The 27,384-nt window shown below is 49.5% G+C and overlaps 1 protein-coding gene and 1 long non-coding RNA gene across 2 annotated transcripts; both read left to right on the forward strand.

The window, feature by feature from the left end:
- The first annotated feature begins 1,896 nt into the window (after positions 1-1,896).
- LOC122912085 (zinc finger protein 345-like) lies at positions 1,897-12,504 on the forward strand. The gene is made up of 3 exons (XM_044257409.1): positions 1,897-2,099; positions 4,633-4,759; positions 9,395-12,504. The coding sequence occupies exons 1-3, from the start codon at positions 2,067-2,069 to the stop codon at positions 11,719-11,721; spliced, it is 2,487 nt and encodes an 828-aa protein (XP_044113344.1). The 5' UTR covers positions 1,897-2,066; the 3' UTR covers positions 11,722-12,504.
- A 9,425-nt stretch (positions 12,505-21,929) lies between these two features.
- LOC122912122 lies at positions 21,930-26,452 on the forward strand. The gene is made up of 3 exons (XR_006385547.1): positions 21,930-22,189; positions 25,440-25,467; positions 26,283-26,452. It is a non-coding gene; the product is annotated as an uncharacterized LOC122912122 (long non-coding RNA).
- Positions 26,453-27,384: the final 932 nt, after the last annotated feature.

Consider the following 27,384-nt stretch of genomic DNA (forward strand, 5'->3'; position numbering starts at 1 on the left):
TTGGAAATTTTAATGCAGCTAAGTTTATCCTTTAACAGAACTAACAAAGACCCACATGACTCATCTCTGCTCAGTCATGTTCTTAGGGCAAGGGCTTGGTTTGTCCTCAGTGTAATACTACAGCCTGTCCCCCTTCTCACGAAATACCCTCTCCTTGTTTGGACTGAACTGAAGGCAAGCTGAGTACAAAGCCGAAGGTGACTCCCCCAACCATGGGATATATGTGACATTTCTCAGGCTTCCCGGTTGCCACAGGAAGAATAAATGGTTTAGCAAGAAAGCTCACAATCCTGCAAGGCCTGAGTCTCCCTTGGTTACAGAACCCTTAGTAATTTACTAGAACAAAGTATTTCTCTCAATGTTTCAGCTTTCAGTAGAGAACTCATATACAATTAAATGTCCTTGTATTCTGCAGCCCTTTGACAGATACTTGAAGCAGGCAAAACGTAATGTTCTTCCAGGAAGCTCCCAACTCTCTTACTGTTAATGCCTCACTAGAGGTGTAAACAACCTTAACTTGACGGTGGCAAGTCTTCTGTAACATATCAAAGTACTTTCAACACCTCCCTTTTCCTTACCTCCCCCAACCCCAGAGAATGTAATCAGCCACTGCTCACAACCCTAGGCAGCAGCTCCTTCTGACCTCGGGTGCTGTCCCTGTGCAATAATAAACCCCCACTTGTCTTCAAAGACATCTCAAGAATTCTTTCTTGTTCATAGCCTCTGCATTCCAACGTACTGAATCTCCCTTTTATTCCAAAACCACATGACTTGATCCCATCTCACCCGGCACATTTTAACGTATACTTTCTATTTCTGCCTTCATGTTTCCTGTCCTTTGAACATAGTAAAAACTACAAGAAGTCAGGACTTCAGTCTTCTACTGGCATATCTCCTAACACCTACCCAGAGTTCCTGAAAACCTAGATTGAGTCAGTGCACATTTGGTAGACAATGAATAAAGATGACATTTGCATTTATCTTTCCTTTTAACTTATCAGGGGGCCTTAAATGTGCTCTTTACTTTTCCCTCCAAAGTACTGTTAATTAGTAAAGGAAGCCACATTTAAAATGAAGTCAGTTGGCCACAAATGGAAAGCACTTTCACAGGGAGGACATGGATAATCAGCAAGAGGAAGAAAGATATTTTTTATCTCGATGAGAATGTATGCTTTCTTGGTAGGATTTTCAATCTCCTTTAAAAAAGAAAAAAAAAAGGATGATTTCTATTATCCCAGCAAAGACACACTAACCTTGGCAAGCAGCCGATGAAACACCCCGACCTCTAACTCTTTTCTTGAATGACTTTTTTTTTTAAGGTTTTATCTATGTGACAGACAAATCACAAGTAGGCAGAGAGGCAGGCAGAGAGAGAGATAGGGAAGCAGGCTCCCTGCCTAGCAGAGAGCCCAATGTGGGGCCTGATCCCAGAACTCTGGGATCATGACCTGAGCCGAAGGCAGAGGCTGAGCACCCAGGCGCCCCTATTGAATGACCTTTAGTTGAGAGCCACGGTTTCCAATCTCCTTCATCCTTATGTTTCAGGAATGACAAATGACACATTTTGATATAAACAGCCTCACAACATCCAGGCACATTAGTCTACCATGGTGACATGCTTTTTTTGATTCTGTCTTTTCCTAGACTTGTGAAGTCTTACGCGAAAAGGTCTCTGAGGTGACAATCCTGTTTCAGCTTCTCCTGACGTGAAGGGACACCTAAGGTTCTGAAATCTAGGGTGTGCCACACCCTTTCTGAGACCGCTAGAAGCATGAGAGCCACCCCACCCGGAAGAGCGTTTCGCCTGAGGACGCAGCGATGAGCCAATGAGGGCCGCGAACACGGCATATCTAGGCATGCGCATCCGCTGCGGGCGGGACTTCCGGCCTCGTCCCACCAGCGGGGTTGTAGTCCCAGGTTAGGTCTGTTTATCCCCTGGGGTTCGGGATTGCGGGTCCGGATCGTGGTAACTGACGCTGAAGACGCGACTAGCGGCGCCTCCTCGCCGCACACAGTTGAGCCCGGGTGTCCACTACCCTCCGGCCCGCTGCTTGCCCGCCGGTCCGATGGCGGCGGCCGTGCACAAGGACCCGTCTGAGGTAAACGCTCATCCCGCGAGCCCTCCCCGCCGACCCCTACCCAGACCCCGAAGGCCCGAGCGCGGGGCGCCTGCTCGCGGCCCTGCGGCCCAGGCCCGGGTGTCCGGGGCAAGGAGGCGCCGGTGGGCGGGGGCCCGTGTGGGAGCGCCGGCGGGCTGCGTGCGGGCGAGGCTCAAGGCTGACGGGCCGCCGGGACGGGGGGTGCAGGGGGGCTGCGTCACCAACGCGGGGAGGGCGCGGCTGCATTGGTTCTGTCAGGAGCAGGGTGCGGCGCGGCGGATGAGGCCGGCGCCGTCCCTGCCTGCCGAAGCCATGTCTGCTGGCGGTGAGGGGAGGTGGTCTAACCCGGGTGTCAGGGGGCTTTCTCGGGCCGCGGAGAAGCGCCGCCGCCGGGGGTGAGCGCGCAGGCAGGGCGCGCAGCAGGAGGGACTCGCGATGGTCGCTGGTAGTGGCCCGACAGCCACCGTGTCCGCTCTGGATGTTGGAGAAACTCGGAGAAGGGCTGAGGCGAATTGTGCGTGTCGCAGAGGAGAGGCGAACGGGGGGGAGTGAAGGGAACCCCGGGGCTTTTGGTCGGTGACGCTTGAAGAGAAAACTGCAGAGATTTTACCGCAGAGATGTTGTTTCTGTGGGAGCGACAGGGAGCAGCGTTTGGGATCGAAGAAACCGAGTCCAAGCCGTAGCCAGTGTGGAGAAGAGAGAGGTCGTCTTTTTTTTTTTTTTTAAAGGAAATAAAGGAAAGGAATGAAAGGTGTTATGAATTCCAAGCCCAGGAGACTAAACTAGAAGGTCCAAGTATAGTGGCTTCTCATTGGCTGAGCTCTTGGGTGGGGCCATCATGAAAAGGCTGTTATTGGCCGGGGGGGGGGTAGTGAAGTAGTATCCCCAAATAAGTTCAAGTCCATCTCTTTCTGTTGGACCCGCAGGTGATACCACCCAGTATGGTAGTGTCTGAGAGCTGCCCCCAGTGCAACCTCCCGACCCCAATTTAGGAAGGTTTCCCCTCATTAATTTTGACAGTTCTAGCAGCTGAAGGGAGGGAAAGTCCCATCAACCTGATGGAAGTTAACAGTAGGTTGCTTATCTTTGGGAGTGTCCGAACGTGTTTCCACAGGGTTAGGTGACTTAGGTGTTTCAGAAAATGGTAAGTGATGGCATCCAGTGGGCAGCTGGACAGGAAATTTTGGGAAACTGGGGGAAAGATTCATGATGGAGAGTTTGAAAAGTGATGGCTGCTGTGTGGACCAGGGTGGAGACTGGGATCACATTTGGGAAGGGAATGCAGAGTGTCATGGCAATGCTCCTAGTGGGTCAGAGGGACCTAGTAACGTGTGCTGAAGAGAGGTTTTCCTGCTCAACTCGTGGTCGGGGTTGCTGGGCGTTGTGAACACAGGTGAAGGAGAGAGGCAGTGATCTGGCAGATACATGGACAAGCCTTCCGTGGGATGCTGGGACAAGTGATAGCTGAGGACATGGGGCGTTTTTGTTTGTTTGTTTGTTTGTTTGTTTAAGTAGGCTCCATTCCCAGTGTGGAGCCCAACAGGAGTCTTGAACTCAGGACTATGAGATGGGGACCTGTGTGGAGATGAAGAGTTAGATGCTGAAGCCATTTAGCCACCCAGACGGCCCCTCCTGCGAGTATTTGAGAGGCTGGAGCTGCTCTCTCTTCAGTGTTCTAGGACTTCACCAGAATTTTGGGGTCAGCTTTTATGTCATCCGGAGTGTTTCGGAATCTTCCTGCCAGAAACGGTCTGGGGCAAATGTCATTTTTGCTTTTCTGTGCCTGGCAGAGAGGTCCTTAGGGCTGGTTGTTTTCAGAAAGGTCCAATAGTGGATGGTTGGTTCCCAACTGTGGAGGGCCAGCATGGGTAGTAGGGGAGTAGAAGACGGTGTAGGAGGATCCTAGGTAGACAGTGGTTGTGAGTGTCGTGCTGCAGGGAGGATTAGAGGCAGGTGAGGAGGCCTCTCAGCAGCATTTGAGGCTTTCCCTCAGTTGGGATCCTTGGGAGTACTGGGGTGGTAGTTGGAACCTGTTTCAGTTTGTCACATAATCCTTTGGTTGTCATGTGACAAGGACAAGTGTGAGTCAAGGGAGAGTCCTTGGGAAGGTGTGGGCTTTCATCTGTGGGGTCTGAAGACATGAGAGAGGTACAGTCTACAGAATCATGTAGACATGGAGAGGAAGTGTGAGCTAAGGGCCTCAGGGTCCTGGTAGAGCAGAGCCTGTAATTGGCTGTCTTGAGGGCACAGTGTGGGAGACTCCATGGGAATATCCTGGCAGGGGTTTGGGACTTGCAGGCCAAACCCAGAGCTTAGATTGCTTCCATGTGTCCCCTGCGTGTTATTGCTGAGCACTGAATAGTGATTGGTGGGAAGGTGAGAGGAGAGCAGCATTAGAGGCACCAGGACCTGGTGTTTACGGGAGGAGGGGAGCTGGGCTGGCAGGAGAGACCGGGGTGGGTGTGTGCGTTGCAACGCTGGTGGGTTCTCAGAGAGAGAATGCTCAGGGTTCCATGTTTTCCTTTCATGGTAGTGTGGTGTGACCTTTGAGGACGTGGCCGTGTACTTCTCCTGGAAGGAGTGGAGGCTTCTTGATGAGGCTCAGAGACGGCTGTACCACCACGTGATGCTGGAGAACTTTGCACTTGTATCGTCACTGGGTAAGGCCCTCAGCGTCCCCTTGACCTGCCCTGGACTCTGTACCCTGAAGACTCCCTTCCTCCATTCTTCAGGGGAGGGTTTGTCCTTCTCTGGTGTGGACTGTGTTCACTGCATGCTTCCCCAGCTTTCTGGGCAGTTGCTTTTGTTGCTGGCCCTGAGTTGTTGGTGTGCCCTTCTGTCTGCCTGCAGCCCCAGTACCCGCTGCGCTGAGCCCTGATCGGGTAGGATCACAGGTCAGTGGTCCTGCACTGAGGCTGATGGAATGCACCTTGCTTGCCCTCTCCCTGGCTGGGACCCTGTATCTAGGTCCGTGACTCATCGATGGCCTAGGTTTTGACCCCTCCCTTAGGTGACATTTCCCTGTGCCTGCCTGTGCCTGAAATTGGAGGCATTGGTATGCGCACTGCTGTAGTGGACCGTGGGCCGTTTCTCAAGAATGTCCTGTGTGGATCTTTCTATAATGTTTACATCTGTTCTTCTCCCTGGCCGCCTCCATTCATGTTTGTGAGGTATGATGGACAAATCAAATTCTATGACTGAAAGTGTTACATAATGATTTCATGTAGTTCAGCATTATCAAGTTCTTACCAAAATGAAGTGAATCAATATAGCCATCACTTGGCATCGATACTTTTCTTGTGCTGGTGAGAAATCGGAAGATCAACCCTCTGAGCAAATTGCAGCTCTACAGTGCAGTATTAACTGTAGTCAGCGTGCCCAATGTTAGTTCCTCAGAAGTGAATCCTTTTGTCATTGAAAGTGTGTCTCCCTGACCAAATTCTGCCCTCCTTCTCACGTGCACAAGTGCTGTTTCAGTCTCTCTTTCCCAAATAAATGGGTCCTTTTTTTTTTCCTCAAAAGTAAAGAGGACATATCTGTTAATAATGCCATACAGTATTGTCTTTTTTGCATAATGATTTCACGTGGCATAATGTTCTTCACATTGAGGCAGGTGGCGCTGTGTAGCCATGTTGTGGCAGTGAGTCTGCTGCCTTTTTTATCCATTTATTGTCTTTTTTAAAAAAGATTTTATTTATTTATTTGTCAGAGATAGAGAGGAGCGAGAGTGAGCACAAGAAGCAGAGTGGCAGGCAGAGCAGAGGGAGAAGCAGGCTCCCTGCCGAACAAGGAGCCTGATGTGGGACTTGATCCCAGGACACGGGGTTTAGTACTTAAGCCGAAGGCAGCCACTTAACCAACTGAGCCACCCAGGCATCCCATTTTTTATTGTCTTATTTTATTTATTTATTCCTATATGTTTTTTAGATTTTATTTAGTTATTTGAGAGAGAGACATAGAGAGTGGGAGTGAGGAGGTCAGACGGAGAAGCAGACTCCCCCTGGAGCTAGGTGCCGGGTGTGGGACTTGATCCGGGGACTCTGGGATCATGACTTGACCTGAAGGCAATTGCTTAACCAGCTGAGCCACCCAGGCACCCTGTTGCGTCTTTTATTTTTATCTTTATTTTTTTAAAGATTTTATTTATTTGACAGAGAGATCACAAGTAAGCAGAGAGGCAGGCAGAGAGAGGAGGAAGCAGGCTCCCGGCGGAGCAGAGAGCCCGATGCGGGGCTCGATCCCAGGACCCTGGGATCATGACCTGAGCCAAAGGCAGAGGCTTTAACCCACTGAGCCACGCAGGCGCCCTGTTGCATCTTTTATATGTGAGATTTCCTGCATGCATGTGTTTAGTAAACGTCCTTTCCCCACTTTTTCGATTAATTAATTGATTCATTCATTATACAAGGGGAGAGAGTGCATGCCCATAGACCATAGAAGGAGGGGGAGTAATAGGCAGAGGGAGAAGCAGGCTCTCCGCTGAGCAAGGAGCTCAGTGTGGGACTGGATTCCAGGACCCTAGAGTCATGACCTGAGTTAAAGGCAGACACTTAACCAACTGAGCCACTCAGGCGTCCCATGTTTCCAAAATGTTGTTTGTCATTTTACTATTTACTTAGTAATTTTACATTTTTTTGTTGATCTCTGCACCCCCTGTGGGGCTAGAACTCACCACTCTGTGATCCCTAGTCGCATGCTCTACGTGCTGAGCCTGGCAGTCCCCCCATAATATTCGTTGTCACTTTAAGCCTTGACACAGACTGAACGATGTTGCTGTTGTGGGTGTTGTGAACGGTCCTGCAGTGAATATGGACATGCAGGTAGTTTGTGCAGATAGTGGTTTTGTTGCCTTGGGATACACACATAGCTAGAAATGGCAATGGTGGGGCATAGGGTAGTTCAATTTTCCCGTTTCTGTGTGCTCTCGCTAATGTCTTCCATCGTGACTTCCCTAATTGATGGCCAGCAACAGCATTCAGGGGGTGCTTTTTTCCATGTCTTCACCAGCCCGTCTTGGCTTTTTGGTAATCGCTGTTGTGAGAACTACGAGGTGATATGTTGTGGTGTTGGTTTTCATTTCTCTGACGGTTAGTGAGTGTGAGCTCGCACTGGCGCCCGAACATCTCCTCTTCACTCTTTGGTGTGTTTCTTTGGCTCTGCTGCAACTTTTCAGTTTGGCATAGTGGTGCTTTTGCTTTCGTGACCTATGCTTTGGGTGTCCTGTTCAAAAAATCCTTGCCAGGGCTAAGATTAAAGAGGCTTTTCCCTCTCTTTTTGCCGGGAGCTTTATGGTTTCCAGTCATGGGTTTCAGTCTTGCTTCAACTGCACGTGTGTTTCTAGGTACTGTGGGTGGGGATCCACCCCTACTGTTTGCATTTGGGGAGTCCGGTTTCGCAGCAGTGCGAGAGAGGGTATTTTTTCCCCAGTGTAGGTTCTTGGCATAATAGTGAAAGAGTAGTGGACTGTGTATGTGTGGCCATCCTTATGGGCTTTTCCTTCCTCCATTCCATTCTTCTGTTTTATTTTCTTTTTTTAAAGATTTTCTTTATTTGACAGACAGGGATTACAAGTAGACAGAGTGGCAGACAGAGAGAGAGGGGGGAAACAGGCTCCCTGCTGAGCAGAGAGCCCAATGCGTGACTTGATCCCAGGACCCTGAGATCATGACCAGAGCAGAAGGCAGAGGCTTTAACCCACTTAGCCACCCAGGCACCCCTCCGTTTTTCTGTTTTTATGCCTTTACCCTATTGTTTAGCATCATCTATCTTTGCAGTCCAGTTTTAAGTCCGAAATGTGTGGCCTAATGATTGGATCTTCTTTCTGAAGATTCCTTGGGCTTTGGGCTTTGGTTATTTGGTGACAGATGTCCCAGTGTCCCCTGTGGAGCAGGAAGCTGGGGGCTCTGCTGAGCAGGGACCTCAGTCGCACCTACCCTGGGGCTGGTGGAGACAGCCCGGGCCTTATTGCCCACCCATCGCCACATGTCTCTGCTGATACAATCTGCAGGGATTTTTCTGTGTGCATGTGCCCTCTTTGACGCTCCCCTGTGTACCGGTCCGTCTTAATTGGACTGTTGATCCCACTGAGGCTCATGTCATTCATGGCCAGCTATTGCCTTGATTTTTCTTGGAGGTAAGGATCGTATCTCTCCTTCCACCTTCCCACTGATAACAGTCCCACAGGACATTTTTCTGTGTCCATTGTGTCCTGAGTAGCTCTACAACAATGCCGGCAGTGGGCTTGACCTGTTTTCCATCAGTTTGTCTGTCTTCCTGCTGCGCTCTAATTGCTCCGCTAGGGCTTCCAGGAGGAGTGCCTTGTGTATCAAAGGATGGACATGCCCCATTTATGAGCAGATGGGCTTAGAAGGAGCCTGTTCCTCATGAATGGCTGCTGGCAGCAGTGGGGTATCAGGCCTGTGTTTGATCATACTGGGAACCTTTCTTTGCTCAGCCAGAGTTTGGAGCTATTGCCGATGGCCACCCCCCGTTTCTGTCTTACCTTTGTCACTGTTGACCTTTTTTTGTCAATGCGTGACTTTTTTTTTGTCAAGTGAATTCTTTTTTTTAAGATTTTATTTATTTATTTGACAGAGAAAGAGATATCACAAGTAGACAGAGAGGCAGGCAGAGAGAGAGAGAGAGAGAGGAGGAAGCAGGCTCCCTGCTGAGCAGAGAGCCCGATGCGAGGCTCGATCCCAGGACCTCGGTATCATGACCTGAGCCAAAGGCAGAGGCTTAACCTACTGAGCCACCCGGGCACCCATGTCAAGTGGATTCTACTCCTTTGGTAATTCTGTTTACTCTGGTACAGGGATAATCCCTGCATCTCGGGCATCCAATCTCACCCATTTCTATCACTGCTCTTTCTGTGTATCTCAGCATTCAGACGCAGGCATTTTGAAATGAGATAGTCACGTGTCCTTAAACTGCCCTTGACTGTAGTCCATTTCGGGTGATTGGCTTGTGCTCAGCCCTCTACTCAGCCAGAGGCCAGCAGCAGCAACCGTGGTACACAAACCTTTGGGCAGAAAATAAGCTGTAGACCTTGGCTCTCTTCCTTGACCTGCCCTAGTTTTCTGTCCTCCTAGTGTGTTCTCCCTAGTACGTTGGCGGCTTGGGCCCAGAAATGGCCCAGAAATGCCCAGTGGCCTGTCCTATAGTTGAGTTTTTTCCCTTGTGTGTGGAAAAGCATGCTATACCATCCTGCCTAGATGAGTCGGGTGCGTGTGTGTGATGGGCTCACCCCCTCGCTACAGCCAGCACGTATTTCACCAGCATTTCTCTGCCTTCAGGTTGCTGCTGCGGAGCAGAGGATGAGGAGGCCCCCTTTGCACAGAGCGCTTCTGTAGGCGTCTCACAGACCTGGAAGCCCAGGGCTGCTCTGTCTTCCCAGAAGACCCACCCCTGTGAGACGTGCGGTCCCGTCTTGAGAGACATTTTCCACTTGGCTGAGCTCCAGGGGAAAGAAAACAGCCAGAAACGGTTGAGGTGTGGGGCCTGCGGGAAACGATTTTCTTTCAGTGTGAAGTTGGAGCAGCAGCAGCAGCAGGAGCAGCCCACGGGAGCAAAACCATTCAGAAGCCGTGTGGACAGGGCCTCTGCTGTCAAGAGCTGGGGATCCAGTGGTTCGGGAAAGCCCTTTACCTGTGGAGAGGTTGAGAAGGACTTGCTGTCTGGCTCGGGGCATCTGGGGCAAGAGGCCACTCGTACTGGGGAGAAGCCACACACGATCCCCCACTGCAGGGCAACGTTACAACATGGAAGCAGTCATGGCACTTGGGGCCAATGTAAGAACGCTTTTGGTCCCAAACACACGGATACACGGGAGCAGGGTGTCCACCTTGGTAGACAGTCCTTTGTGTGCAGTGAATGTGGGAAAACTTTCAGGTACAAATCCTTATTTGCCATACACCAGAGATACCATACTGGAGCACGACATCATGAGTTTGGTCCATGTGGAAAATCCCTTGGGCAGCGACCAACCCTGAATGAACAAGTGAAGACTCAGGGTGGATCCAGGAAGTACACCTGCAGCAAATGTGGGAAATCTTTAGGCCCTGAATCTGTCTTCCTTCATCCCCAGAAATGGCACAGTGGAGTGGAGAGTTATGTTTGCAGCGGGTGTGCAAAATCTATTAGCGGTAGCTCAGTGTTGCTTTCTCATAGTGTCCAGTCTGGAGATCGGTTGTATAAGTGTCATAGCTGTGCAAAATCCTTTCCGTCTATGTCTGCCCTCTCAGATCATGAGAGATCTCATGCTGGGCAAAGACGGTATGAGTGCAGTGATTGTGGGAAATCTGTTACCAGTAGTTCTGGCCTCCGTTCTCATCAGAGAGTTCACACTGGAGAAAGGCCTTATAAATGCCATGAATGTGGGAAATCTTTTGCTGGTAGTTCTTCACTACGTTATCACCAGACAATTCACAGTGGAATTCGGCCTTATGAGTGCAGCGAATGTGGGAAATCTTTTGCTGGTAGTTTTGTCTTACGTTATCATCAGAGAGTTCACACTGGTGAAAGGCCTTATGCGTGCAGTGAATGTGGCAAGTCCTTTATCCGAAAAACTAGCCTCAGTGTACACATAAAAGTTCACTCAGGTGAAAGGCCTTATGAATGTAATGAATGTGGGAAAAATTTTACTGCTAGTTCTGCCCTCCTTCATCATCAGAGAGTTCATACTGGAGAACGGCCATTTGAGTGCTGTGAATGTGGGAAATCTTACACTGCTCGTTCTGCCCTCCGTTCTCACCAGAGACTTCACACAGGAGAAAGGCCTTATGAGTGTCGTGAATGTGGGAAATCTTTTACTTTTAGTTCTGCCCTATCTTCTCACCGGAGACTTCATACTGGGCAAAGGCGTTATGTGTGCTATGAATGTGGGAAATCTTACACTGCTAGTTCTACCCTCCGTTCTCACCAGAGACTTCACACTGGAGAACGTCCTTACGAGTGCCGTGAATGTGGGAAATCTTTTACTAGTAGTTCTGCTCTCCGTTATCACCAGAGACTTCACACTGGAGAACGTCCTTATGAGTGCCGTGAATGTGGGAAATCTTTTATCACTAGTAATCAACGTCGTTCTCACCAGAGAGTTCACAGTGGAGAGAGGCCTTATGAATGCCCTGAATGTGGCAAATCCTTTCCCCGAAAAGGTAGCCTCAGTATACACAAAATGGTTCACTCAGGTGACCGGCCTTATGAGTGTAATGAATGTGGGAAATCATTTATTGCTAGTTCTGCCCTCCGTCGTCACCAGAGAGTCCACACTGGAGAAAGGCCTTATGAGTGCCATGAATGTGGGAAATCATTTACTGCTAGTTCTGCCCTCCGTTATCACCAGAGACTTCATACTGGACAAAAGCCTTATGAGTGCCGTGTATGTGGGAAATCTTTTATCACTAGTAATCAACATCGTGCTCACCAGAGTGTTCACAGTGGTGAGAGGCCTTATGAGTGCAGTGAATGTGGCAAATCCTTTCCCCGAAAAGATAGCCTCAGTGTACACAAAAAGGTTCACTCAGGTAAACGGCCTTATGAGTGTAGTAAATGTGGGAAATCATTCACGGCTAGTTCTGCCCTCCATCGTCACCAGAGACGTCACACTGGAGAAAGGCCTTAGAGTGTCGTGAATGTGGGAAATCTTTTTATTAGTCATAATGGTTTGACACATCATTACGGCCTTCACACTGCAGGAAGGATTTAAAACAGCACAGGTCATACTTCTTGCTTGGTGGCGTTTAGGCTGGAGGACAACCTCTGAATTGACTGTGCTTCCCCTGAACGTCCCCAGTGCAGTGACTTCCCATAAGATCCAGCCATTTTCAGAAAAATTCGGAACCTGCATAGTGCTTTCTGATGTGGGTGCAGTCACCGCAAGATGGAAGTCACTGGCAGTGTCTGGCACCTGGCAGTTCCTGGTGTGCGTACATCACCACCCCAGCATGGTTAATGATGCCGAGCTGTTCACGTTCTCAACTGCTCATCCAAATTCTGGGTACCTGGAACCTCTCTTTCCGTTCCCAGTTAGGGCATGGATGTGAGCAGTGTTGATCCACAGTGGACGTTGTGAGTTCTGGGTGGTGACTCGCACAGGAAGGCTCAGTCCCACAGGGGTGTTGCTGGTCTCCTGATGCTTTGATGACTATTTGCAGCTTCCAGGTCACCACACAGGAATTGTGTGCCCCGTGTTGCTCTGATTAATGTATCAGTAAGTGCCATGTTTGTTTAATTACCTTTAATCTTGGACATTGTGTCCACTCGAAGGGGTGGTTTGAAAGCAGCATCGGGCTCTCCCACATGAAGGAATGAGCAGATCGCATTCCATCCCATTCTTGCTGTGTCTCTGAGAGGAAAATTGCTAATAAATATTGTATATATATGTGTATATATATATATATATAAATACTCCAGCTTGTGTGTTCATTTGCATTATAACCAAAGACCTTGGTGATGTGCTGAATTTTACAGTCTCAGATGTGTCAGAGAAGTATGAGTCATGGAATAACTAGGGAGCCCGATGGCAAAGCTTGGGACAGTAGGGAAAGTTTCCGATGGAGGGTTTGAGAAGTGATGGCTGTGATGTGAACCCGGGTGGAGATTTGGATCCCATTTCGGAACGGAACACAGAGTGTAATGACAAAGCTGCTAGTAGGTTCAGTATCCTACTACGTTGTGTGGAAGAATGGTTGTCTTGGGCAGCACGTGGTGGTGGTTGTCAGGCATTGTCACCATGGGTGAAGGAGAGAGAAAGATCTGGCTGATGATGGCCAAGGTTGCTTGGGATGATTGGAAGAGATGGCTGAGGACGTTGAAAATTTAAACAAGATGACAGACTGGGGCTGTTCTCTCTTCTGTGTTCTAGGGCTTCCGCAGAATTTTGTGGTCAGTTTTTATGGTGTCTGGGGTGTTTCTGAGTCTTCGTGCCAGAAAAGGTCTGGGGCAAATGTGATTTGTGGTTCTGTGTGCCTGGCAGGGAGAACCTTAGTGCTGGGGTTTTCACAAAGGTTCAGTAGAGGATGGTTTGTTCCTGATTGTCGAGGGTCACCATGGGCAGCAGAGAAGTAGAAGATGGTGTAGGAGCATCCTAGGTTGACAGTGGTTGTGAGTGTCGTACTGCAGGGAGGATTAGAGGCAGGTGAGGAGGCTTCTCAGCAATATTTGAGGCTTTCCCTCAGTTGGGATCCTTGGGAGTACTGGGGTGATAGTGGAACCTCTTTGTGTTTGTCACACATCCTTGGTTGTCATGTGACAGGTACAAGTGTGAGTTAACAGAGAATCCATTGGTGTGGGGTAGGAAGGTATGAGCGTTCATCTGTGGGGTGTGAGGATGTGAGAGAGGTATAGTCTATGGAATCAGGTACACCTGGAGAGGACTTGTGAGCTAAGGGCCTCAGGGCTCTGGTATTGAGACTTCCTGGCAGAGCAGAGCCTATAATTGACTGTGCTGAGGGCTCTCCCTGGGAGACTCCATGGTAATATTGTGGCAGGAGGATGGGACTTGCAGGCCAAACCCAGAGCTTAGCTTGTTTCCATGCGTCCCCTGCATGTTATTGCTGAGGACTGAACAGTGATTGGTGGGAAGGTGAGAGGAGAGCAGCATTAGAGGCACCAGGACCTTGTGTTTATCTGAGGAGGGGAGCTGGGCTGGCAGGGGAGACTGGGATGGATGTGTAGGCGTTTCAAGTGTAAGTTCTCAGAGGAGAATGTTCACAGTTTCCTCTCTTCCTTTTCGGCAGAGTGGTGTGACCTTTGAGGACATTGTTGTGTACTTCTGTCCTTTTTCAGTTTCAGAGATGGCACAATGGAGAGAACTGTTACGTTCGCAGTGGCTGTGCAAAATATCTTAACCGTAGCTCAGTGTTGATTACTAAGAGCATTCAATCTGGAGAAAGGTCTTCTAAGTGTAGTGACTGTTCTAAATCTTTTTTTTTTTTTTAGATTTTATTTATTTATTTGACAGTGAGAGATCACAAGTAGGCAGAGAGGCAGGCAGAGAGAGAGAGAGAGAGAGGAAAGCAGGCTCTCTGATGCGGGACTCGATCCCAGGACCCTGGGATCATGACCTGAGCCGAAGGCAGCGGCTTAACCCACTGAGCCACCCAGGCGCCCCTGTTCTAAATCTTTTACCTCTATGTCTGCCTCCCATTATCACTGGAGATCTCAGGGGAAATACCTTATGTGTGCAGTGAATGTTCGAAATCTTTTATCACCAGGACTGACTTCCTTTCTCACTAGAATTTACACTGAATAAAGGACTTACGTGTGCAGTGACTGTGGAAGGTCCCTTTGCCAGAGAAACAACCTCAGTATACACCTAAAGGTTCACTGAGGAGAATGACCTTTTAAGTGTAATGATTGTAGGAAATGTGTTATTTTTAAAAAGATTTATTTAGGGGCGCCTTGGTGGCTTATTGGATTAAAGTCTCTGCCTTCGGCTCAGGTCATGATCCCAGGGTCCTGGGATCGAGCCCCACATCAGGCTCTCTGCTCAGCGGGGTACCTGCTTCCTCCTCTCTCTCTGCCTGCTTCTCTGCCTACTTCTCTGCCTACTTGTGATCTCTGTCTGTCAAATAAATAAATAAAATATTTAAAAGATTTATTTATTTATTTTATAGAAGGAGAGAACACTGAGAGGAGGGGCATATGCTTTCTCCTACTGAACTTGGATCTAGAATGGAAGGTTGATCTCTTGACCCATGAGATCATGACCAGAGCCCAAACAAAGAGTTCAACACTTAACCAGTTGAGCCACCAATACACCCCAAATGTGGGGACTCTTTTAAGTAGATGGGAACATTCATTTACCATCAGGGAGTTCACCCAGGAGAAAAACTTATGAGTGCAATGAATGTGGGAAATATTTTTTTAAAAAGATTTTATTTATTTATTTGACACAGAGAGAGAGAACAAGCAGGCAGAGAGAGAGGAAGGGAATCAGGGTCCCCGCTGAGCAGAGAACCTGATGTGGGGTTCGTTCTCAGAACCCTAAGAACATGACCTGAGCCAAAAACAAGAGTCTGTTGCTTAACCCACTGAGCCATCCAGGCACCCCAACCAAGCATTATTTTTGTTTGTTATAATAAAAGACAAATGGTTATTTTTAAAAGATTTTATTTATTTATTTGACAGAGATCACAAGTAGGCAGAGAGGCAGGTAGAGAGAGAGAGAGAGAGGAAAGCAGGCTCCCTGCTGAGCAGAGAGCCCGATGCGGGGTTTGATCCCAGGACCCTGAGATCATGACCCAGGCCACAGGCAGAGGCTTAACCCACTGAGCCACCCAGGTGCCCCACGTATTGCATTTTTCTTTTCTTGTCTTTTTTTTTTTTTAAGATTTTATTTATTTGACAGAGATCACAACTAGGCAGAGAGGCAGGCAGAGAGAGAGGAGGAAGCAGGCTCCCCTCTGAGCAGAGAGCCCGATGCAGGGCTCGATCCCAGTATGCCAGGACCACGACTAGAGCTGAAGGCAGAGGCCCCAACCCACTGAGCCACCCAGGTGCCCTGTATTGCATTTTTCAAAAGTACATATGTTATGTGAGGGTTTTTTGTGTCTATGCACCATGTTTGTTAGAACCCAAAATTAGGGTGCCTGGCTGGCTCAGTTGGTAGAGCATGTGACTCTTGATCTTGTGAGTTCGAGCCCCACACTGGGCGTAGAGATTACTTAAATAAAATCTTTTTAAAAACTTAAAATCTTTTTTAAAAACCATAAAACTAAAAAAAAAAACCACCTAAAAAAACACCCATAAAACTCCAGTTTGTCTAATGTAAACAAAGCTCGACTTGGAGAATTGATTTTTCTTTTTTAAGATTTTATTTATTTAGGGGCACTTCGGTGGCTCAGTTGTTGAGTGGCTGCCTTCGGCTCGGGTGGTGGTCCTAGGGTCCTGGGTTCAAGCCCCACATCAGGTTGCCTGCTTGGTGGGAGGCCTGCTTCTCCTTCTCCCATTCCCTCTACTTGTGTTCCCTCTCTTGCTGTGTTTCTCTCTGTCTAATAAATAAAATCTTTTTAAAAAAAAGATTTATTTGAAAGAGAGAGTCGGTAGGGAGGGGTAGAGAGGGAGAAGCAGGCTCCCTGCTGAGCAGGGAGCACGATGTGGGGCTCCATTCCAGGACCCTGGGATCATGACCTGAGTCAAAGGCAGACGCTTAACCATCTGAGCCACCCTGGCATCCCTGAAGGACTGGTTTTTGAAACTCTCAGGATCACTTTTCTTTCCCTCAGTTGTGTTGTAGGTTCCAGCTGTGATAAAGTAACAGGGTCTGAGTGGCACCCTGCACAGTGGCAGATTATGTATTGGGTTAAGAGAGGAGGTGGGCAGTGCGGTAGGGGGTGTGGGTTCGTCTGGGTGGCTCAGTGGGTTAAAGCCTCTGCCTTAGGCTCGGGTCATGATCCCAGGGCCCTGGGATCAATGCCCGCATCGGGCTCCCTGCCTGGTGGGAAGCCTGATTCTCCGTCTCCCACTCCCTCTGTGTTCTCTCTCTTGCTGTGTCTCTCTCTGTCAAATAAATAAATAAAATCTTAAAAAAAAAAGAGAGAGAGAGAGGAGGCGGGGACCGGAAGCAGCCCAGGTGAACTGGTTGTTGAACTCGGTGGTGGCTGTAGAAGGGAGAGAAGTGACTGGATTCTGGATCCATTTTTAAAGAAGAGCCAAGTAGAGTTTTGGATATTGTAGGTGAGGGAGAGAAAGGAGTCGTCAGAAGGGACCCCAGGCATTTTGGTCCTAGCATCTGAAGCTCCATCAACTAGGATGGTGAAGTTGGGAATTCATGATATGGTGTTGATGCTCTTAATAGGTTAGAGAGATGGTAAAGAGGGCTGAGTCTGTTGCTCAGGCACATGGTTGTGGGTGGTAGGGACACAAAGATGAAGGGAGGATTATCTGGCAGGTGATCAAGGCTTCCGTGGGGTGAGTGGATGTGGGATGGCTGTGGAGGCATGGGCTTAATTGAGACAAAAGGACACTGAGGCTCCTGCTGTCCACAACTGTACAGAATCAGTGTCATTTTGGGGTGAGCTTTGGTGGGGTCTGGGGTTTTTCAGTCTTGCTGGTGAATAAGGTCTGGAGGAAAGGTTATCATCTGTGAGAGTCACTATAGCAGGCAGGGGGATCAGTGATGCTCAGATTTTTTTTTTAAAGATTTTATTTATTTATGTGACAGATCACAAGTGGGCATAGAAGCAGGCAGAGAGAGGGGGAAGTAGGCTCCTTGCTGAGCAGAGAGCCCGATGCGGGGCTCGATCCCAGGACCCTGGGATCATGACCTGAGTTGAAGGCAGAGGCTTTAACCCACTGAGCCACCCAGGTGCCCCATTGTGATGCTCAGATTTTAATGAAAGTTTATTAGAGACTAATGGATAATGGCTGCTGAGGGGAGAGCAAATGCACCATGGAAGTGGGAAGACGGCACGGGTGTCTCAAACTCACATGGAGTTCTGGGTGGTTAACCTTGCAGAAAGGTTCAGAGGTAGGCTGTGAGGCCTTCAAAGCAACATTCAGGGCTTTCCTGGGCCGTGGGACCCATCTGCGGTCTGGGTTGTGCTGGGTCCTGTTTGAATTTGTCAAGCACTCTCTGGATGTCCTGTGCTGAGTCCCTAGGTGAGGCCAGAGAGATGCCTATGGAGTGGGGCAGGGGGATATGGTGGTGACTGTTAACATGTGACTGTGCTGTCAGGAGCTATGAGGAAGTATGGTTCACAGAATGATGCACATATAGAAAGGAAGTGTGACCGATGGCTCCAGGGCCTTGCTGTTGGGAACTCAAGGTGATCTTGTGAAGCCAGGTTTGGGTCGTATCTGGGATTCATGATCTTGGGGATCCCAGGGTTATTGCCCGGCAAGAGGGTTTGAGCCCTCAGGGCCAGACCCACTGCTTAGATGGCATCTGCCTACCTGCCTTTTCGTGGTGAGGATGAGCAGAGTACTAATGGGGCCATTAGGAGAGCATGGGCATCAGTGGGACCAGGGACTGGCATCCCCTCTGAGCTGTGCACCTCTGGAGGAAGACAAGTTTTCATCTGTCGCTATCATGACAGGCACATTGAGGAAATGCTTGTGTACTTGTGGGAGGAGTGGGGGCTCCTGGATGAGGTTCAGGGATACCTGTACCACAGCATGAATCAGAAGAACTTGGCGCTTACATTCTCAATCCTCACTGGGCAAGGCACTCATGCTCTCCCCAGTGCCCTGATCCGGGCTTCACATGCCCCTCCCCGACCCTGCTTTCCCCAGAGCATGCTGTGGGCTTCCTTCTCACAGTGGGACCATGGACACTGCTTCCATCCACAGTTCCTGGGCAGGTGCTGTGGTTGCTAGGGCTGGGATGTTTGCACTGACCTCCTCCCTCCTCTACAGCCCCAACATCTGCCCAGAAGCCTCACAGGGAAAGATTCAGCATCAGCAGTCTTAGAGTGAGCCAAAGCGTCTTGCCCTGCTTGCCTTCCTCCCAGCCGTTGACTGTGTTTCTTTCTTTTCTTTTCTTTTCTTTTTAAATATTTTTTTTATTTATTTGACAGAGACCACAAGTAGGCAGAGAGGCAGGCAGAGAGAGAGAGAGGAGGAAGCAGGCTCCCCGTGGAGCAGAGAGCCTGATGCGGGGCTCCATCTCAGGACCCTGGGATCATGACCTGAGCCGAAGGCAGAGGCTTTAACCCACTGAGCCACCCAGGCACCCTCGGTGACTGCGTTTCTGTCCATGGCACTGCTGCACCTTAGACTTTGCTTGCTTCCTTCAGCTGATGTTCCTTTGTGCTGGCTGGTGCCAGGGGTTACTTGTATTCTCATGGCTGCTACTACGTGGACCATGGGCTGTTTTTCGAGCCTCCCACTCACTTCTCTTCGTTTAAATCTCTTTTCTGTGATCTGTTGCATGCTGACTTGCCCTGGCCCTCTACTGCCACTCATCTGGCATTTTTTCCCTCCAGTGTTTGTAACCTCCATGTCCCACATAGTTGTTCAACCAAGACCTTGGGAAGAATTCTTTCTGCATCACAGGTTGGACATGACCCAAGCCACAGCAGGGTGGGATCAGAGGGAGCCTGGCCCTGGTAGATGGCATCTGGGCAGAGTGTGTTGTCAGGGCTGTGTTCGATTGCACCAGCAACCTGTCTTGTTCAGCCAGGGTTTTGGTGCCATTGTCAGTGGCCACACCCGCCCATCCATTCATCTATGCATCCATTCTTCCTTCCTCCCTCCCTTCCTTCCTTCCTTCCTTTCTCTCTTTTCAAAGATATTTATTTATTTATTTATCAGAGAGAGAGAGCAGGAGCAGGGGGAGCAGCAGGCAGAGAAATAAGCAGTCTTCCTGCTAAGGAAGGAGCATGATGTGGGACTCAATCCCAGGACCCTAGGATCATGATGGGAGCTGAAGGCAGACACTTAACTGACTAAGCCACCCAGGCGTCTGCTGTCTTTCCACTGTTGATATTTTTCTGACTTGTCAAAACCTAGGGAAAATCTTCCCTCGTCGGTACTCCTCATCCTACCCATCCCTCTCACCGCCACTTCTGAAGCAGTCTGCAACATTGACCTGCATACATTGTGTCCTGAAGTGTACACATAGCCTGACATTGGCGTTGAACTCCCACTTGTTTGTTGCAGTTGGATTGTCCTGGGCTTTCACACACTTCTGCATAGCCTTAAAAGTCACCAGCAGACAAGTTCCCGCTGAGAGGCCTTGGTGGAAGAAGACATTGTACATCTGCCTTGCTTACCTATGGCACACGCCCTGCCCTTGTGTCTTCCTGGGGAGGCTGCTACCAATATGTGCCCTTATGGGTCCAGTAATGCACGGTAGCCACTTCTGCAACCAGAACCTTACTCCCGTTTCTTGAAAAGCATCCCCCGGATTTATTTCTGGTTGCCTTTCCGTTGAGTAATTCAGTTGTTGTAATTCAATGAATCAGTGTGGACACATTCCTCCAATAACATCAACACGTGCTGCACTGTCACTTCTTTGCTTTCAGGTTATTGGTGTGGAGCAGAGAACACAGGTACCTTCTGTTTAGGAATAGCACAGATCAGGACTCCCAAGGCAGGTCACTTCCTCCAAAAAATCCACCCTTGTGATACATGTATTCATATCTTGAAGCACATCTTACAGTTGGCTGAGCACCATGGAAAACATCATGGACAGAAATTGTATATCAGAGAGCAGCATGTATCAGACATTTTTTTTGAAGATTTTATTTATTTATTTGGCAGAGATCACAAGTAGGCAGAGAGGCAGGCAGAGGGAGAGGGGAAAGCAGGCTTCCTGGTGAGCAGAGAGCCTGATGCGGGGGCTCGATCCCAGGACCCTGGGATCATGACCTGAGCCAAAAGCAGGGGCTTTAACCCACTGAGGCACCCAGGCCCCCCCCAAACAATTTTATTTCAGTGTAAACTCTCAGGGTCACCAGGATTAGCATATTGGTGAAAAGCTTCAGAAGCAACATGGAAGGGCCCTCATGTGTGAAGAGCTGCAAGTTCCAGATGCTAAAGAAGCCCTGTACCTGTGGGGAGGTTAGGAAGCACTTACTGGCCACCCCAAGGTATTTCTGCAAGAAGAGGAGGCCAAACAAAACCATCACATGTGGGTTGGCAGAAAGTCATCCCAACTGTGGAGAATGCAAGAAAGCCTTCAGCTACACAGAAACACTTGCTCAGAACCAGGTGTCTACACTGGAGAAAAGCCTTAAGAGTGTAGTGAATATATTAAATATTTTTGCTATAGTTCCACCTTCAATTATCAATGGAGAGTTCACACTGGAGAAAGACCTTAGTTGTGGAGGGAACATGCAATCTCCTTGTTCAGTGTAACAAAAATGGATCAAAGCCTCTCTGAGTAGTCATCTGTCCTCGTTGAATCTCATACATCTAAACCTCCATAGTGGGAAGATTCCCCATATATTTCATTTATGCAGGAAGCGTGTGTGGCTATGTTGCACTTTCTAACTTGCCCAGTGCTCTTTCCAGATTTATGTCCCTGCCAGTTTCTGTGGCCAAGGCCCCTCCATCTCTACCACATGGCAGGTCCCCATAGTGTGCATCAGTCACCACCAGAGCGGGCTTCAGGAAGCTGACATCTGTTCTGGGACGTATTGCAGCAAATTAGGAGTAACCTGAGTCTTTGCGAGGTCCACATTCCCTTCTCTCTGACCAGTTGGCAAAGACCTCACCCAGGTTTGGCCCAGAGGAAACCAAACGAGTTCTACCAGCAACTTGACAAGAACCTTGTCAGGCACGTTTGTCTCACTTGGTGCTTGTGATACTTTCCTAGCTCCCAGGTCTCCCACTGGAGAACTGCCTACCATGGGTTGCTTCGGTTTGTAAAATAAGAAAAGCCTTATAGTTTAAGTTGTCTCTAAATTTGGGTGTTCTAGTTACTATGCAGTGGTTTATAGTAGATTTGGGCCCTGCACGCATTACAATTTTTGTCAGTATGGCAGAAAATGGCACCTCAGTTTTGGGCAAATTCGTGTTGCTGCTCATGGCCTCTTTATGATAGAGTTGTTCTCATTAATGGCATGGATGCCTGGGTGACTAGCCTCCAGATACCCGCATATGGCCCCTTAAAGAGGGGCAACCGACCCTCTGCCCTTGAGCAGGGGCCTTCCGTTCCCCAGAGGGCCTCGCAGTCAAGGTTGGCCTTCTCGCCCGCCCGGGGTCAGGTGGGGAATCCCCTTACCTAGGCCTTGCGAACTGTGGGAACTACATTTCCCAGAACGCCCTGCGTTGACAACAGAGTCTCTGAGCCAGTGAAGGCTTAGAACAGAGGCGCCCCGTGATTGAGCACAAAGGGTCGGGGCGGCACTTCCGGCGTCGGGTCCTTGACCAATAATTGGGCGGCTTGCTTGTTTTGTCAGCTTGTGGGAGGTTCCGGAGGGCAGGGCAGGGAAGGGCAGGGTCGGGGAGGGGCAGTGTCTGCGCGAAAGCGGGCTTTATCCCAGCTGTAGAGAGGCCAGTCTAGGGGTCGGGGACTTCGCCGCCTGCGGGGACCGCCTGGGGACCTCTGTGTCTGCGACTGCCCGGGCCGCTCAGCTGTCATCACTTCGCTCCACCGAGAGGCTCCTATGGCGGCGGCCGCGCCCAGGGACTCAGCTGAGGTAAGCTCTCGTCCCCCGGGCCCTCTTCTCTGCCCCCTACCCTGACCCCGAAGGCCCGAGCGCGGGGCGCCTGCTCGCGGCCCTGCGGCCCAAGCCCCGGTGTCCGGGACAGGGAGGCGCCGGTGGGTGGGGGCGCGTGTGTAAGCGCCGGCGGGCTGCGTGCGGGAGCGGGCTCGGGTCTGAGGGGCCGCCGGGGCTGGGGCTGCAGGGGGCCTGAGTGGGGAGGATTCTGCCTTCAGGGGAGAGAGCGTCCGGCGGATCCACGCCTGCACTGGCGGGCCGAGGTGAGGTACCTTCGTGAGGACTTTGGACGCCAAGGGGACTTTTGGCCAAAGGAGGGACCTAAGGGGTGGTAAGGACATCCAGGCCTTGAGAGATTTGGTCTTTGTTCAAGGTCACACAGCTGGTAAAAGGCAAAACCACGAGTACTCAGGCGCAGAGTAGAACCAAGCCTGAGGTCAGCTGGCTCCTGGGCCAGGCAGGGGTCCAGTGAGCCCGACCCACTTCTTAAGGGCCTGCCTCTTCAGCACAGGTTCTCGTGGCTGGAGAAGGGCTTGGAACCTACACAGGGAACTGGAGGGTGTCCTGGTCCCTCACTGCCCCAGATCCTCACCCCAGTGTCCTCTGACTGTGGTGTCCCGAGGCTCTTCATGCCATTCCTCCCTCCTTGAATCTGGTGAACCTGGAGAACCCCTAAGCCCAGGTTGTGGTCGGAAGTCCACAGTTCAGCGGAGAGCGTCCTTGCCATACCTCAGGCAGGCATTTCCTTTCTGGTAACCGTCTGCAAACAGGTGTGGAAAGTTAACCCAGGAGTGGGTACTAGGATGTGCCAGTGCTTCCAGGAAAAACTGAGGTCAGGAATGTTCAGAAACCACAGGTCTCCTTCCTTTCAGGTAGGAGTAAATAGCAAATGAATAGGTGTCTTGTCAAGTGACTGCCAGAGATGTTGGGTGTGGGGTGTGTATTCTAGAAGTAATAAAAAAATTTCAATCCCAAAGTCTTGGGAGGCTTCATCTGGCTTCACAGTGGAAAACAGACTATAGGCTTGATTGGGTCCTAACGAATGACAGTCATTGTCAGGCTCCTGCTCTAGTCAGGTGAGGGTGCATGGAGGGGTTGTTGCCTGGGAAATGGTTGGATTCTGGCTGTGTGTTTTAAGAGGGGCAACTAGACTTTCTGATGTGCACAGTGAGGGAACAAAAGAGATAATCAGTGATGATCTCAGAGCTTTGGTCTAAGGAATGGGAGCTGCATCACTGTGTTACTAGAATCCTGTCCATGGACACAGTAACAGTTGAGGCGAGGCTGGACTTCGAATTTAAAAGCAGACAAGGCTTTATTGGGGCAACAGCTACAATGGAAGGGAGACACAGTCACAACAAAGGTGTCAGACTGGCTCTCCAGACCATAGCCGGGGAAGGTTATAAAGGACCTAGAGTGGAGGAAGAGTGACGTCTAAGCATGTGGGACTGAGGACACACAAGGAGCTGGGCACGTGGTTGACAGAACGAACTTCTTCACACATTGGGTATTTTATTTGCAGTTGTCACCACCTCTGGGAGTGATTTATAGCTTTATCATGAGGTAAAGGTAACTGTCAGTCACTCCCTGGCCAGTCTGCACAGGCGTGAGTCCCTGTGTCTGGGGTTAAGCTCAGACTGGTCTGGGTGGTTTTGTTGCTGCTTGAAGGGTAGTTTTGGTTTCCATGCTGGGATGCTACGCCCCTTGGGTCTTTTGCCAGAGTTAGGAGATAAACGGAAAAGAGGAATGTGAGGAAAAATGGTGGGACAAAGATCGGTGGATACAAGCAGCTGAGAAGGAAAGATCAAGTCTTGGTCTTAAGCTGGTGGGAAATTCACACGAGCAAGTTGGTGTTCACTGAGGATATCAGGAGCTTTGTTCTGGCCATTTCAAGAGTCTGAGGTTTGGGGCGTCTGGGTGGCTCAGTGGGTTAAGCCTCTGCCTTCGGCTTAGGTCATGATCTCAGGGTCCTGGGATGGAGCCCCGCATCAGGCTCTCTGCTCAGCAGGGAGCCTGCTTCCCCCCCCCCTCTCTGCCTGCCTCTCTGCCTACTTGTGATCTCTGTCAAATAAATAAATAAAATCTTAAAAAAAAAAAAAAGAGTCTGAGGTTTTTTACAAATCATTGACTCGAGTGGTTGCTCAAATGAGCAACTAACACACAGGTCAGGAAGTCCGGGGAGGGATTCAGATTAGAGACATGGACGATGTGGTAGCTACGGTGTGTACCACGATGAGTAAGCTGTGGGTCACATTGAGGCAAGCTTGAGGTTGTTTGTGGTGGCAAAGCTCTTTGGAGGCAGGTGTGGAGAATGGGGACCCAGGACTGGGTCTCTTGTTTGGGTACCTGGTGATGGTATTAGGCTTTATAAATGTAGGTAAGTGGACCTAAAGATTTGGTGTATCAGGCAGGATATAGTCTGGTAGGTAGCCAAAGCTTCCCAGGGAAGAGTGGCTTTCCGATGGATGCAGAGACAAGGGGTAATGGATGAAAGATGACACTCAGGGCGGAGCTGGTACTTAGAGCCACTTTTTAGACTGTGCAAGATTTTTTGAGGACTTTGGTGGGGTCTGAAGTGTTTCATTCAGCCTGGTCAGGGGAAAATAGGATTATCTGTGAGAATCACTAGGCCTGGGATGGGCAATTCATGGGGGTGGTCTTGGAATGATGGGGAAAGAGAAATTTTTTATTTGCTGAGGTGTCAGCAAGTACATCAAGGAAATAGAATGGAACTCTGGCTATCTGAGATCCACACGTGGCTCTGTGTGTCTGAGTCTGAGGCAAGGATCAGAGCCACAGGGTGAGGTCTTCGTAAAATGATTTGGAGTAACACTGCTATGGGGACCCATGGGAAGTTGGTGGTCTTATGGGATCCTGTGTGAGTATTGCCAAGAGTACTGTGGATGCTATCTGCCAAATTGTGGCAGAAGGCCTAAACCCTATATAATGCACTTTCTTGACGTTTGATGAGACCAAGTGCTCAAATGGCCTGAGTTCAAGTTCTCCTCCCCACACTGCTTCATGGGATAATAGCTTCTAGCCCAACAACCCTTTTCACAAAGGGAACATGGTGCAGTTCCTGCTTATCTCTTTGTAGCAGGTTCAGTTCCTACCAGCCCACAGGCTTAAACAAGCCAGTCCCATCCTCCTGTGGGATTCAGAGTGCTCCCAACCTTTTCATTCTACAAGGATAACATCTCACAGCCCCGGTTTGTTCACTCTTTTTTAGATGCAGCTCCCATGTGGGCCTTTATATGGTGAGTGATATCCTGTTCTCAGAGATGTGAATTTATGGGATAAATAAAGTGCTGTCAGGCTCATCTGTCCAGTCTCAGGTTGTATGTTTGGCCATTGCCATAATCTAAGAGTGGGACTAAGAAGAGGAAGTAACATCTGGGTAGGTCAGGCAGATGCATGAGGAGCGGGGCAGTGAGGTGGTGGCAGCCATGGTCACGGAGCTGTGGGATGTGGAGACGGAGGGATGTGCAGTCCAAAGAATGGTGTGTGCTTGGAGAGGGAGCTTTGTCAGACGACCCCAGGGCCCTGCATTGGTAATCACAAGGCAATGACCCTACCAGGGGAGTCACTTGTCAGGAGGTGGTGGATCCCGGTCACTGGCCCCACAGCTTACATAGGCATTTATCCACCTGTCTATTGCTGGTGGTTGAACCCAGTGGTCAGTGGGACCAAGAGGTGACAACAGCACTGATAGTACCAGGGCTTGATGTCTCCTCTAAGTTGGGAGGCGTGGGAGATGGATGGTTATAGGGTAGATGTGTGGGGAAAGGGACTGTGGCTCCTCAGAAGTAGACTGTTTGTGGTTTCATGCGTCATCATCATAGCAGGGCAGTGTGACCTTTCAAGATAGAGCTTATAGCTGTCCACACTATAAGCAGGAGAAGCAGATTTCCTATCACTGTTACTGAATTTTGAATCAAAATATCCTAGAAGACTAAATGATGTGAAATGTGAGCCTGCAAATGTGTAAGGTTGATTAAATAAATAGCAGGATGTTCTAGAGGGAACTAAAACCTTAGAGACTGTACTGGGAACATTTGTTTTTCTTGCCCAGCAGGTGAAGCAGAACTGAGAGACCCACATGTCACCATCAAGGAGATGAAGGGATGAATGCCAGGGAGCCTGAAGAGACCGGTGTAGAGGTGTCCATCAGACCATATTGATGGTTCATAATAGGGTTCTTCAAAAAGACAAAATGGAAGAAAGTAAAAGGACACCAACATACTCATCAGGATGAAATTGGCTTTTGTCCTGTCAAGATGAGAATGGAGGGCTCCTGGGTGGCTCAGTGGGTTAAAGCCTCTGCTTTCGGCTCAGATCATGGTCCCAGGGTCCTGGGATCTATTCCCGCATCGGGCTCTCTGCTTAGGGAGCCTGCTTCTTCATTTCTCTCTGCCTGCCTCTCTGCCTACTTGTGATCTCTGTCTGTCAAAAAAATAAATAAAATCTTTAAAAAAAAAATTGGAGCTTGGGGCTTTGGTTTCACAGAAAGGTCTGGGGGAAAGGCCATGACTATGAATGTGTTGGATTTGCTGTTTGTGCTTGAACAGAACAAGGATGTGGTGCCACTTGGTAGATGAGGCCAGAGCACCTAATGTCAGTGGAGGACAGCATGCATACATGCAGTGAGATAATACCTCTGGAATATCCAGTGAACTGTACTATGTAATTTTTAAAAAGATTTTATTTATTTATTTGACAGAGATCACAAGTAGGCAAGAGAGGCCACAGAGAGAGAGGGAAGCCAGCTTCCCACTGAGCAGGGAGCCTGATGTGGGGCTTGATCCCAGGACCCTGAGATCATGACCTGAGCCAAAGGTAGAGGCTTTTTTTTTTTTTTAAAAGATTTTTATTTATTTATTTGACAGAGAGAGAGACCACAAGTAGGCAGAGAGGCAGGCAGAGAGAGAGAGGAGGAAGCAGGCTCCCTGCTGAGCAGAGAGCCCGATGCGGGACTCGATCCCAGGACCCTGAGATCATGACCTGAGCCGAAGGCAGCGGCTTAACCCACTGAGCCACCCAGGCGCCCCTTTTCAGTAGTTTTTTGTTGTTGTTGTTTATTTTGGAGCCATTTGCTTTCATAGCCGTAAATTTGTTTAAGGGAGATGCAGGGTACATGAGAGGAAACCACAGAAGCCAGTGACACTGTGGGAACA

The sequence above is a fragment of the Neovison vison genome, chromosome 7 (genome assembly GCF_020171115.1).
Source record: "Neovison vison isolate M4711 chromosome 7, ASM_NN_V1, whole genome shotgun sequence".
Taxonomy (NCBI): domain Eukaryota; kingdom Metazoa; phylum Chordata; class Mammalia; order Carnivora; family Mustelidae; genus Neogale; species Neogale vison.